A 14,188-nucleotide genomic window follows, 5' to 3' on the forward strand; every position below is an offset into this window, starting at 1 on the left:
TCTGCATTGGCCAGAGGGTTGCATGTTGCAAGACTGCATCATGCCTTAGATCCCATGCCCTGGTTCTTCTCTGCCCAACATAGTTGTAGCTTTGTGCTGACTATTGCAGAGGCTATAGATGGTTGGCTCTGTAATACCTGCTCTGGTCACTGAATATTATTGCGGTGCAATGAGTCCTGCCTTGATCATTAATTGCCTTGGGTTGGTGTTGCTACCCCCACGGCCATTTTTGCCTGCACCCCTGAATATGCTGCAGTGGTAGCTGAAGTGGCAAAAAAGTGGCGATTTTGCAAGCAAACAAGGTCCAAAAGGAATGTGCCCTTGTTCGCAAGCAGAGTTCCACTTCTGGAAGTGCCCACCGTGGTGGCAGTTTTGGAGCAAGGGTGGGAAGCAGCCCCACTGGACCCCTGGCGTTGGATGGAAGCCATTTTTAAAACCAAGCAGTGGAGGGGCATGGCTCTGATTTTGGTGGGGTTGTGAATCCATTCTGGGTTTCAGTCAGAAACAGCCAGACATCTAAAAGAGCTATCCAGATGCCGAACCCCATCCCCAAATAGGTTTAACACCTTGGATAGCTCCCTTTAGAGTTCTGTCTGCTTCTGACTGAAACCCAGAATGGATCCACAGCCCCACAGAAATTGGAGCCACCACCCTGCACTGAAACCAAGGAATTTTTAGCATTATCTTTCCCCAACATGGATGCTTTGTTCTTTGTTGCTTGGTGACAAAAAGAAGGCAGGACATCGCAGAAACAAACCTAATTAATGAATAGCTATCTAGATACTATTGCAAATGTCAGCTCCTCAAACCATGAGCTATGCCTCTTTAAAGTCAGCCCAAAGGTTACCTTTGAAACACTCCCTAACATGCTTCTTTAAAATGACCCTTGACTTGTTGCAGTCCTAAACTAAATTCTAAGAATAACTATGAATAATAATTTCCACACTGTTCCCCTACCATTATTCTCTTCACAGTTTTAATAAATACTAAAGTGCATACGTTGAGATACTCTTGTCCTTCATACAATTTCATTCCAAACATATTATGAGAGGATAATAATGGGGGTGATTTTTTTTCATCTTCTTGTCCGTGTGCCAGCTCACTATTCTGTTTTCAAAGCTACAATTAAATGCTAGCTTAAGGAAAAAACATTTGTCCAATGAAAGGAAAAAAAACCCTAAAAATTATTTTTTAAAAAATCAGCATGTAAAAGCCAGAGGTGGAGAGAGGTTGGTGGATGCTGGGAGACAGCTCTGAAATTATTTACAGATTTGACTGAGAACATAACAGCCATGCATGCCCCTAATTTCTAAAACATGGTTGAGGGTTTCTTCTTTGTGCTAGCGCAATAATTCTCAACAGCAGTCTCACAGCAGTCTTTGTTGGTTAGTCCAAGTCAGTCCTGTACTCCCTTCCCGCCCCTCCTATCCCCTTTACGTTTGTTCCGCTTTCCTTCATGGTGCAACATCAAAGCTAGTTATTCCTTCAACTGCATCCCCATGAGCAGCAGTTTCACAGGTGAACGAAGTTCCAAAGACTTGATTTCACTTTGTTTTGACATTTCCACAGTCATGTTTTAATATATATATATATATATTTATATTTATTTATCATTATAATAATAATTCATTTTACATTTTAAATTATTTTATTTTGCTGGTCACTTCCATATTGCTTCATTCAGATTCCAGAATACAGTTCAGAGTGAGGACAAAAACAAAAATGAAAATGAAAAACCATAGCTTAAGTGCAAACTAATTTTCCAGTGATCTGCCATGTGCATTTTACCCAGCCAGTTTCTTCTTTCAAATGTTAACTCCCTCCCAACCCTGCTCCTTTAGCAACAGGTCACCAAAACACCCAGTGGATTTCACAAAAAAAGATAATTTTTCTTCCTCTGTCCAGCCCTCAGTGTTGTCTCCTGCTTCCCAACTTGAGCTGATAAACCAAAAGAAATTGAAGGGGAGAATTACTACGTTTTGTATTCAACAAGTATAAAACATGAACAGGAGGCTCTGTGCATATAAATCTTGGTTGGTGTTTTGCTCTCAAAAATGAGATGTTCTTATTTCCCTATAATTTTGTGTCTTGATATCATTTTGGCTTTCAAAATGTTTGTTCTCCTATTGACCTGTAGAAAACTTGTAATGTCATGCACAGAAGCATGAAGTAACAAAGTCTCTGTGCAGTTAGGAAATGGACTCCAGAAGGGATGGAGAAAAGGGAACTAGCAGAAGTTGTATGATCTTCGGCATAATCCCTTGGATGGCCACAGTGAAGCTGACTGGTATGGCAAGCTGGGTTAGCCATTTTGTTTAGGTGGCAGAGTAAAAAGTGTTAAAGAAAGAAATGGGATTCTCAATCTCAGTTATTATGTCATCACTTAGGGTATAAAAATTCTCCTTTCCTCCCCCCACTCCCCCGAAATTGCATTGCTTTCTCCAGGAATGCTCCAGCGGCTCTCAGCACTTCCCGCTGATAGAAATTGACACTGTGTGACTTTCCCTGCAGCATCAGAGCTGAATCACTACACAGAGAACTAGCTTGACAGCAGGCAACACTGCCACTGGCTTTTACTAGTATTCATTGGCTTGTCTGACCTCCTGGCCCTCCAGGTGCACGGAAAGTGAGAAATGCCAGACTTTTTCCTTCTTTTCTTTTCTGCTTTTCTTTCTTCCCAGATTCCTGGAACAAATGACTTAAACATATCTTTCCATTTGCAGACCTCAAACTGAGGGAAGAACTGGCAAGAAAAGGAGAAGAGAAAGGAAGAAAAAGAAAGAGGGGAGAGAGGGGAAGGGTGGGGGAGAAAGGAGAGTGCTGGTATGGGTTCCCCATTTCTTGAACTTTTCTAGGATTACACCACTGTGTTTCGGTGTCTGTAGGGTGGAGGAGGCAGCATTGTGCCAGACTTCAGGGAGAACTCTGAGAGGTATTCGGGGTTCTCTGCCACAATGGGCCGGATCCTTCCATTTTGTTTGTAAAAATATTTTGTGCTGTATTCCTGAAGGTAGTCCGGGTGCTGTAGGGTACTTCGTGGAGGCAGGCTGTGATTCCAATAACCTGGGTTGTCAAATGCCTTCTTGGGCTTCTCTGGCAATGGAAGCCCGTTTTTCTTCAGGTACTCTGAATTCTCAAAGGTGCTTGCAAAGGTGTTGAGGTACAATGGCTCATTCACATACTCATCCTCTGCTTTGGGTTGCCCATTTTGGCTGTTATGATACTCTGGGTTATCCAGCGCCTGGAGATCGCCATTCTTCCTCCGAGAGACAAACGGGTTCTCCTCCACGGGATTCAGGTGATCTAGAGGTTAGAAAAGGCATTGTTAATTAAAGAAACAGCTGCCGTACCAACCATGTGTGAACAGAAGCTAAATAAATTTGTTTAATATTTTTATGTTGACAGCTGTTAAGGTGTACTGTGATGGATTACAAATGATCCCAACTGACTGTAGGAAGAAAAAGTTGAGCCTTGCCCTGATGAGTGCTCAAAGCGCTTGAGTGGGCCAAGGCAATGTGCTCTTAGTGGGTTTCACAAAACAGTGGTTCATAAAGGAAAGATAGATAATTGCTAACTATATTGAATAGACTTTGCTGTATCTCTGCTGTGTGTAACATCAGCTGGTGCTGAACCAGTGTCTGGGCTTGGTAATGAACTGGATGAGGGCCAACAAATTGAAGTTGAATCCAGACAAGATGGAGGCACTGTGGTTCTCATGTCCAGGAACTGGCTGTGCAACCTGTTGTAGAGACCCCCTTTGAAATGGCAGGCTCATAGCTTGGAGGTACTCCTTGATCCAGCTTTGTCACTTGAAGCCCAAATGATCTTGGTGGCTGAGTGGGCCTTTTACCAGCTATGACTGCTCCTGGACAGGGATAACTTTCTGGCTACAGTGGTCCATGCTCTGGTAACTTCATGATTGAACTACTGTAATGCGTTCTATGTGGGGCTGCCCTTGAAGATGACTGAGAAGCTTCAGTTAGTGCAGAACAGAGCTGCTAGAACTCTAACTGGCAGAGCCAGGTGGAATTGCATTGCACCAATTCTGAAGGAGCTGCACTGGCTATCTATTTGCTTCCAATTCAAGGAGCTGGTGCTTATCTTTAAAGCTCTAAATGGCATGGGACTCAAATATCTGAAGGAGTGTCTGTCCCTGTATCAACAGGGGAGACTATTCTCCAAGTAGCTTCAATCCATTAAGTGGCAACAAAGGAGACAGCATTCTCTGCTTTGGCTTCCCAGTTGTGAAACACCCTGCCTTTAGAGGTACGTTTGATACCGCCATTTCAATACTTCCAATGCCTGCTTGCCCATGTATTTTAAGTGGGTTGTTGGCTTATTGTATCGGCTGTCTCTCAATTGTGTTGATGATTTATTGTATTGGTTTTATTGTAGTTTGTATTTATATGACTATTTATCGTATTTATTGTACAGCACCCTGGCATCTGTAAGGATGAAGGACAGTTTATATATTATTTTAATACATACATACATACATACATACATACATAATATGAAGTTGCCTTCATGTAAATGTGGACTGACATAAACTGCAGCTTATTTCAGGTCAGTGAAAACCAGCTGCTTGTCAGGAATGGGTAAATCCAGAATTAAGGAATTTGGTTGAAGTCAGTGGGTCTGCATCAATGGTTGCAATGCAAATTTGCTTTGGGTAAAGGTAGACATTTTATCAACTATGGAACAAAAATGTATTATGCACTGTAATACTGATAAAGTAAAAGGCTGCATAACTTGTAAAACTGTTTTGTGGGATCGTATATGTCTGAATTAAAAGGCTAATATTTACTTCATTTTCATTTTCTGATATGACATCTTCTGAATAATGTTCACCCAGCTTTACCTAGGGATGTACGAAAGTGACTAACCTTTTGCGTATTATGTTGATGGTGGGGGGGGAGGCGTTCCATCCCTCCCCCTGGAATCCTTGACGGGGGAGAGGCGCTCCGTTCCTCCACCCCGGAATCCTCGATGGCCAGCTGTGCTCTGCGGCAGCTCTGCGGAGCAGCTGACCAGGCCCAGCCCAGCCCAGAGCCATCCGCAGCCAGATTTCCAGCCGCAGAGGGCTCTGGGGGAAAAAAAACAAAACCGCGTACGCAAATGGCGGCGGCTACGGCCGCCGCCATTTGCATTCCTTATTTTTGGCCTTCTGAATCTACATAAATATTTACGTAGACAATGACGGTGAAAATAAAGGGGAACGCAAATAGCGTAACAGGCGCTATTTGTGTCCCTTTTTGATTCACCATTTTAGTCTACGTAAAGCTTTACGTAGGCTAAAATGGCGAATCAAAGAGGGATGCAAATCGCGCCCGCTACGCTATTTGCGTTCGCCTTTATTTTCGCTGTCATAGTCTATGTATTTGCGTACGCGGTTTGTTTGTTTTTTTAAACCCACCCAGCCATGATAGGCTATGTAAAGATTTATGTAGCCTATCACGTTGTGTGTTTTTTTTTTAAAACCCAGCCATGATAGGCTACGTAAATCTTTACGTAGCCTATGACGTCTTTTTTTTTTTTAACAAGACTGGAAATGGCGGCGGTGGCAGCCGGTCGGAAGACCAGCCGCAGCTGGAGCCGCTGCTGCCTGGAAGATCCGCCCCAGGTAAGTCTTGTCCCGGGGGGGATCCGTGGGGGGGGGCAGGGGGGTGGCAGGCCATTCCGCCACGGAGTTCGGGGGGCCGAATGCACTGGCATTTGGCCTCACCGAGGTCCGTGGTGGAATTCTCTGCCATCCCTAGCTTAACCTATAACATCGGAAGCCTCTGACTGAATGCCCGTCTGTGTGCAGCCTTCCATAAGAAGGAATCCTGTGGCTCTATGCTGGCAGCCATAGGATGGAAGAATTTGAGGATACACCTTAATTTCCAACAGAGCTGAGCTGAAACTACTTACAGTATTTCATGAGTGCCAAAATATCTCCTCTTTACATTGTTCTCACTCAGCCACAGGGAAACAAGAACTATCATAATCATAATCATCATAATCATAATGTTATCTGGCAGATTGTGAAGATGCCATTAGTGGAATTAAAATAAAAACATGTTATGAGGAGCTTAGAAAAAGAATAATTTCTGAGTTAACATTTAACAAAGAACAGACCTGACTAATATCACTCTTGAATATCAATATGTTGATTTAAACAATGCTGAAAAGATAAAAAAAGCAGAAGGCATTCAAGTGTTTAGCAAGGAAGTGAAGTCATCCTTGTATAACATCTCAAAAGATTTCATGTTAGACCGAATGATTACTGAAAACTCTCTTTGAAGGAAGATCTCTCCTGGGTGAGATGTTGGCATCTCTGGACATATGTGCTGACTGACCTCCCAGGTCTCAGATATTGTCTTTTGCAAAGCAGTGCATCTGACACAAACCAAAAGCCTGTGGGCTGAAGAGGAGGAAATGAAAGGAGGTCAACAGAGCTGTCTGGAAACTCAGCGGGTTTTGAGTAGAATGGCTAGAAGGTTAACTACAGAGGAGGTGGGAGAAAGCATGTATGGACATCTGTAACAAGAAAGGCTCAAAATACGTTCATCCACTTGAATTCAAAAATCAAATCTGATCCCAGCCTTTTGTACACTGTTTTTTTGGTTGTGTTCACTTTTTCACATATGCCCATGACCATAATAACAGCATCCATGATCTTGAAGATGATTCTTTAGTGGTTATGGAACAATAAGGGGTGCCAGTGGCATTGGGCCACTCAGAGTAGCTAGGCAGAGCAAATGGGCTATGGCAGGTGGTAAGCAAGGACAGACCGTGGACGAATCTCATACTGAATGGATTAAGCAAGATAATAATGCCAACTTTAATTACTGACAATACGACGTGTTGGAGCTTCACCAGGAATCTGAGCTCAGTTCCCTGCATAGTGATGAAGCTTACTGCACGACTTTGGACCAGTCACTGTTGTAAGGAGAAATTAGATCCCTCCGATAAAGATAAAAATATTTTTTTCTGGAATGTGACCAAAGCCACAGAAGGCTGAAGTTAAGACCTACATTGATTGTACCAAAACAGGCCTCTTCTCCTGGTGGAGAATCAATGAACATAACAGGAGCATGTTTCTTACTCTCTATTGTATGGCCTTGTAAATCTGCGCATTGTAACCTCCCTTTCTTTTCTCAGACGCCTATCTACAGAGCAATTCTTTCCTCAATGTAACCTTTCCATCTCTTTCACAATTCATTTGGTAATTAATTGTTCCCTCCTCTCTATATAACACATATACCTTTATTAGCATTATCTCCTACGGTCTTTGTGCTGTAACTTTAAAAGTATATGTTAAAGAACAACGCTTTGGGTCTTTTTTGCTTTGTTTCCCCAGAGGGGTTACCAAGCTACCTTCACGAGGCAGTCACGTATTGGTAATATGCCGGCAAAGGGCAGTATCCCACGCTGCCACTACGCCTCTGCTAGTTCCAGTGCTCCCATGGGACTCACTGCTGACCCAACAGGAACCAACATTTCCGACAGCAACCCCAGGAACAAGCGCAAACGCCTGTTTCCAGATTGGGATAGGAAAGCGGAGCTCTCTTCTGCAAGGGACCTGCCGCATTCCAGAAGCAAGCATTTTTGCTCTTTCTGGGTGCTTCAGGAACCGCTTGCTTTCTGTTGCACTTGTAGTGAGTCCTGCTAGCGCACAGGCAGCATAGGATACTGCCCAAAGTGTGTGCGTGTGTGTGCGTGTGTGTGTGTGTGATATATGCTATAATCTTGTTTTGGCCTTACGTCAAGTCAAAATTATTTATTTTTTATTTATTTGTAAATATGTGAGTTGTCTTTCAGTCCAAATAGGGCCCCCAATGTGACTTACAGTTAAAATCATAAATTAGCATGACAGATACAGTCAATGAAGTATCTGGCATTCCAACAATCCAGTAACTCATTATAATAAGGAAGTGACCTCTCAAATGGTTTCTTTACACTTACCTCTCGCCCTAATCTGCCTTACAGGGTTGTTCCCCTGAGCTCCTTGGAAGATGGAGGGGATACAAGCATGATAAGCAATAACCTCTGGAAGCCAGCTGGTATGAGCCATTATTCTTAATAGTATAATCCTTCAGTTGGAACTTTGGTCTTGTTCCAAATCAGAACAATACATATATTGTTGTCATCATGTACTGGATATGTACCTGGTTTGGACTTTTCTGGCATTGGAGTCATGTACCCATCTTCATCCAGCTCATTTCTCGGTCCTCGCTCTGGCAGAAAAACTGTTGGGTCAGCACTGTACCTCTGAGTGATGCTGTCTTCCTGTGAAAGACTGGCCACTTGTTTCCGTAAAGTGCCATTGCAGCAGGTATCGTCACAGATCTCTGCTGCACCTTGCATGATGGGAGGTTCTGGTGCTATGCTTGGTATGGTGGCTCGGTATGGCAAAAGGACTCCTTGTTCTGTAGCCAAGCTGCCATCTCTGTAGATAAACTGGTTCTGTAAGAAACACAGAACACTGTGTGAGAGATTGGCACAATAAAAATTATACTTCAGTGGCTTTCAGGCATTGACATTCCATCTAATTTTCATTTATCTGTTCAACATAATATCTATTTTCTAGAGTCTAGACTTGACGTTTGTTCTTAGTGCATTGTTTGGAGTAACATTCCACAGGCCCTGTTTGCTTCATTGATGCTTCTTCCCTGGATCCCAGTTATGAGTGGAAACAATATTTATCACAATTCCATGATAGAATTCTGTGATTTAAAATGTTTAAAAATTAAAATGCGCTTTTCAAGAACCACCCTTTGGGACTGAAACTTAGGATGGTTGGCTTCAATTTCAATATCGCAACACAAATTATCTTCAAAAGGAAAAAAAAAACCCTGCGGAAAACCCATCAACTTTTTGCCAACACTTCAAAAACTGAAGGCAAATGGAAAATTTCAGGTTGAGGTTTGTGTTACTGCTCTCATTTCAATAATAAATAGCTTTTACCATTTCAAATAATATCTCACCTTCTCCACTTCTCATATTCCTATCAGAGCCTGGCTTTCGGGGTGATATGCAGACCCCTCCTGAAGAATTCTGCCACCCATACCAAATTAATTTTGCAGAATAATTCAGATGTTTCTCCCGAACTAATTCACCTCAAAAATTCACTTTAGGCAAAACATGATGGCAACTTTAAGTGCCATCCCAACCCCCAGCCAGAGCTAGCTCACTGAAGGGGGTTCGGATTGGGCAGAGGTACCCTTGTGCCAGCCTGTTCTGGCAGAAAGGAGCTCCACCAGTAGGGAGGCTCTGTCTGCCTCACTAGCCCCAAGCCCCCAACCCACCTGAAGAAAGCCATGCGAGTGGGAAAATATCACTGTGGTAGATCCATTGTATCCAAAGACTTACAGAACCTGAGCTATACCAGGTTGGAGCTGACAGTGAAAAGGTATCCTTTGCCACACACACACTCACACACACACACACACACCCCACTCTGGATCCACTCCTGAAGTGGTACTATCCCCAACACCTTAATCTTGTTATGAATGAGTTCTGGTTTCCTTGGAAAAATATTACCGTTCAACCATTATGCATTTTATTGACCGAAGGACTACTTATTTATTTTATATGTTTGTTGCAAGGAAAAAATATCTGGTGTTTTATTATATATTTTTAATATTTTTATATAATACTGTGATAGAATCATAGAATAGTAGGGTTGGAAGGTGTCTACAAGGCCATCGAGTCCAACCCCCTGCTCAATCATAAAGAGCTTAGTGCTGGAATTGCATTGGGATTTATGTCCATACTTCTTGGATCAACAGCCTCCTACACCTGCTGAATGTTTGTTGTTGTTTCTGACTAGGAACAAGACCAGCTCCAGGTTTGCACTGGTCTGTGGGTATGGGTGACAGATGGCCCCAGACCCTCTTTCTCATCCTCCTATCCCTCAGCCCTATGAAGGTCCCCTATCACTGGGTGGCTGAGCAGGACCTCCCTACAAACAGTGGAGAGAGAATGAGGAGGTGATGTTCCCAACAGAGGAACCAGAAGTAGAGATGGTACCACTGATGGGGAGGAAGGCCAGTGACAGGGAGGTGGTGCTGAGCTATCAGGGGCTGCCTGACTGCACCTGCTTAGGCCTGTTTGACTCCTGGGCAAAACTCCTTATCTCTCTCCTATGCATGGTGGAGGAGCAAGATCATACCTTTCTTCTCCACCTACTTTGACCTGCCTGTCCCACCTCTGAGGTCACTGAACATCCAGATAAAATCCAGTGAGCGAGCATAGCCCTAAACTGCATGTTCACTATCCCAGATAAAACTGCATGATTTGGGGCTACGTCCTCTGGTAACGTCGGAAGCAGGACAGTTATGTAGCTTGGACGGGGAGCGAGAGCAGACTTTTGCTCCCACACAAGCACATAAATGTTGGAGAGAGACTGGAGAGGTGTATCCTCCAAACTGGGCCATTGACAATTGCAGATCCTTTTTCCCACCAGGAACCAAACTTTTTAATAAGGCAAATTTTATTGGCATCTGTTATCTGCCACCTTCTTTTATCTTTGAGCAAAGATTTTCTTCAACAGAGATGCTTCTCAGATTTAAATTTAAAGACACAGGGGCACCTTCTCACATCACTCCAATAGCTGATAACTTATTGGAATGGGAACACACCCTTACAGTGTTAGCGTCATCAGAAATGCAAGACCCAAGGCAACATCTCCAGTCTTGCCGGGTTTATCCCAACCAGATACTTTTAGACTCACGAGTGACTTCCTAATCTTTCCTTATCTTTAAATTGTAACAACTTCCAGTTATCAGGAAAGCTGAGAAGGTGACTGAACAATGAATTAGCAACACTAGCCAATACAATAAAATAGGAAGTTATTCTGAAGCAGATATTAAGAACTGGCGATGTTTGATTTTGTAGAGTTCTGAGTTCTCAATAGGATTTCCATTGGTATTAGAGAGACATTTGTTCGCCTATGCTCAGTATCGCAGAACATAATCAGTTCTGGCACTAGAGTTGGGGGAGCAGGAAAGGGTAAGAGGTATGGTAGAATTTATGAAGAAACGAGAAGAAGAAGGGATACGTATAAAAAGACAAACAAACCCCTAAATGATTGTGAAATACTTACTCCTGACATAGGGGTGTAGGCAGGAGGAGGGCTGTGTCCAATTTCACTCTAATAGGAAAGAAAAATGGAATGATGTATATAGTAAGAGGTCACATGGGTGAAAATAAGTCACATGAGCTCTGTGAACCAATGAAGAAAAAGCATGCACAAATTGGTGAGATTTACTCAAATACCAGCCAAATTCAGCCCTTTCTGCTCAGGCAAAACTCCCACTGAAATTGATCCAATGGCAGTTTTGTGTGAGCTCAAGGATCTGGGGGATTTGGCTGTAAAATGGTAAGAAAAGATGTGAGGGGTTTCTTTACACAAGAGAGTGACGGGCATGCAGAAGGCTAGCTTTTGCTCTAAAATTACAAATTGAATGGGATCCATCTACCATTATGCACCTGTTCTAAAAATAGGAAAGGGTTTATTGTCCAACAGTGATGAAAGGGAAAGGAATTCAGATTTGCAAACACTACCATCACAGAATTGTCCGTTCCTCTAATCTGGCTAACATGTCAGAGAAAAGGAGACCTACTAAGACAGGTTTTCAAGCGTTGAAAATCTGATGTGATAATAGCCCAATAATTTAGAAGGCCATTACTCAATTGCTTGAGATAGCTGCTGTTTTTAGATTTTTATTTCAATAATGTTCTTCAGGTAATTTAATTTTAGAAGCAGATTTTCATTTATCTTTCTCCCTTTCCCTGGATCTTTCTGAGGTAACAGTAGCACTAAACATGTGCACTTCTTTGGAAGAAGCATGTGGAAAGTTGAATGATTCACATAAAGTTTATATGTCCATCTTGGTTTTTCCAGCTCTCTCCCCACCATACAATTGTGTTCTATTGCACAACTTGTTTAGCATTGTGATTTAAATGCAAATGGCCAAGAGGGCTCAAGAGGACTCTAGATGAACATCTGTTAACATCTCCTTAGATGCAACAGAATGGCCCACTTGGCTTTCATTCACCACTTATTGATGTTTACCTTCCTCCTAGCAGTCGCACAATTTTTTTTGTAATGTTCTGCTACTACTTGCATGTTGTTTCCTATTGTGCAATAGATAGACTGTTAGGACAAACTGGATGTGACCATGGCCGCTGGGTATGTTTAAATATGGAATTCCCCCAATCATGTAGGGAAAATGGGGTCAGGTCTGATTTTAAAAGTGAAAAGATGCATGGGTGAGAAAAATGTATCATGCTGCCTAAATGTGAAATCAGTCAATTTGTATGTTGAATTTGGCATTCAACATTCAACTGTCAAATGTATAACAAGCCCTGATGTGTATCTATCAATTTTTTTTTTTAAAAAAAAATCATAATTCAAACCAAGCTAATTTATTTTCAGTGCCTGCCCTGCATGGTGGGGGAGGGCTGTTCTTAGGAAACTTAAGTGATGACAGAACATTGTTTTCAGGTGCCGTATAGAAAGAAAAGAAGATGACTGCCCCCATGGGCCCCATTTCCCCATGCGGCCCCTGGAAACAATGTTAAGTGATCACATACTGCCATTTCCAGGGACAATTCCAACCCCCTTTTGAAAGCACAGGGCAGGAGCCGTGCTTCCCAGCCTCTCCAAGAGAAACTATAAAGAAGTGGTTCGAAAGCCTCGAACAATTTGCATTATTGTAAGTACAGGTTTGCTACAACTTAAAATCAATTAGACAGAGAACTTCCATCCAAACGTAAAATGCTGAATTCATAACTTGGCAAGGAAATTACAAATTATGATTCAGTTCATAATATACAGTTCACCCGCCATAAATGAAAAGGGAAGAACCTTCTCACTCTGCCTGTGGCTTGTTGTCTCCCCAAGCACTCTTCTCCTCAGCCTAGGAGGAGGCTGCAGGGCCATAAGACTGGGGGAGGGGTCTGTAGTCCTCACTCGTGCACCCATTTAAAAATAGGATCTCAACTCCTCCTTCCCATGAGGTTGATGTAGTTCTGGGTTTACACACAGGGAACTGCCACCACCCCATCTAATTTTGCCCTCAGGTGGGGAAGTCTCCGGCTGGCAAGGCACTACGGTATGTAATAGTCTCACACATTCTCTCCTTGGTGAAATATCTGTATGATACTAATGATAATAATTACCTACCTCACAACCAGCAGTGTTGTGAGGATAAATGACTAGGGATTGGAAGGTGGTCTGCCCATTCTTCTGAATAATACCACTGGAAGAATTTTAGAAAGCAGCCAGGAAAATCTGGAACTACGGGATTATTGTTGTGGGGACAGTTTAAAAGCCTCAAAGGTGTACCTCAAGATACTTTTTCCAGGCTAGCAGCAACTCCTGCTATGCATCACTCAATAGTCAGCACAAATATATCAGAGCGATCCACATGGTGAACTTTCTGACAGACCTATGAAGTGCAGAGGTGCCTCAAGGGCATTAATTTCAGAAGTTCCCCAGCAAGCCGGTTGTTTGTTACCTGACCCAGACAATAAGGTTGCATATTAAGCAGACAATGGAGGGATTACTGCAATAATCTCAGGCCTGGACAAAAAGAAAGAGTGACCTTGGAAGCCTCTTTAACCCTGATGTAAGTCCTTTGGCTCTGTTGTTTCCTTGTGCATAGATCTGCCCTGTAATGCTGTCTCTGTAATAGCTTTCTAATAATGGCAAACAAATACAACAGCACCTCTTTCAGTTTCACATCATCTGGGAGGACAATGATTTCATAATTCATGGCTTCCAAACTGGCCATCTCCATTTATTCAATAAGCAAAGTGCTAGCCTTCACTGAGCAACCTCCAAGAGTACAGGAAAATGTGCACTGATTAACGCATTTACAGTGATCAAAAAAGGAGAACCAATGCAAACTTTCAGAAAGAGAGCATGGACTAGTTTTGTATTGTATTTTGTATTGCTCCAAAATACCCATGGGCTATATGATTGCACTCTCGTGTCAAAAAATGTCCCTGTATGTGGATAGATGGTATATAGGGGAGAAGACTAGACTAGCAGCCTTCTACCTGACAGGCTATATAATGTTTTTGAAAGATGCATGTAAGTGCAAGTGATGCATTTAGCATCACATTGCCTAGCCAGTGACCAGCTCCAAGATTATGACAAGGAACATTAGGGCACCATTTTAAAAAACAGTTC

General features: G+C 42.6%; 1 protein-coding gene across 1 annotated transcript in view; it reads right to left on the reverse strand.

Moving 5' to 3' along the window:
• Nucleotides 1-1,633: 1,633 nt before the first annotated feature.
• The window catches only part of ERBB4 (erb-b2 receptor tyrosine kinase 4), a 719,874-nt gene continuing 707,319 nt past the window's right edge, over nucleotides 1,634-14,188 (reverse strand). Inside the window, exons 26-28 of the mRNA XM_084807761.1 lie at nucleotides 11,093-11,140; nucleotides 8,154-8,451; nucleotides 1,634-3,303 (exon numbers count right to left, since the gene is read on the reverse strand). Of these exons, the coding sequence (XP_084663887.1) occupies nucleotides 2,858-3,303; nucleotides 8,154-8,451; nucleotides 11,093-11,140 (792 nt within the window). The 3' untranslated portion in view covers nucleotides 1,634-2,857. The remainder of the gene's footprint in view (nucleotides 3,304-8,153; nucleotides 8,452-11,092; nucleotides 11,141-14,188) is intronic.

This window comes from Heloderma suspectum, chromosome 1 (genome assembly GCF_057233095.1).
Source record: "Heloderma suspectum isolate Gila_16-S chromosome 1, 16-S_ref, whole genome shotgun sequence".
NCBI lineage: Eukaryota > Metazoa > Chordata > Lepidosauria > Squamata > Helodermatidae > Heloderma > Heloderma suspectum.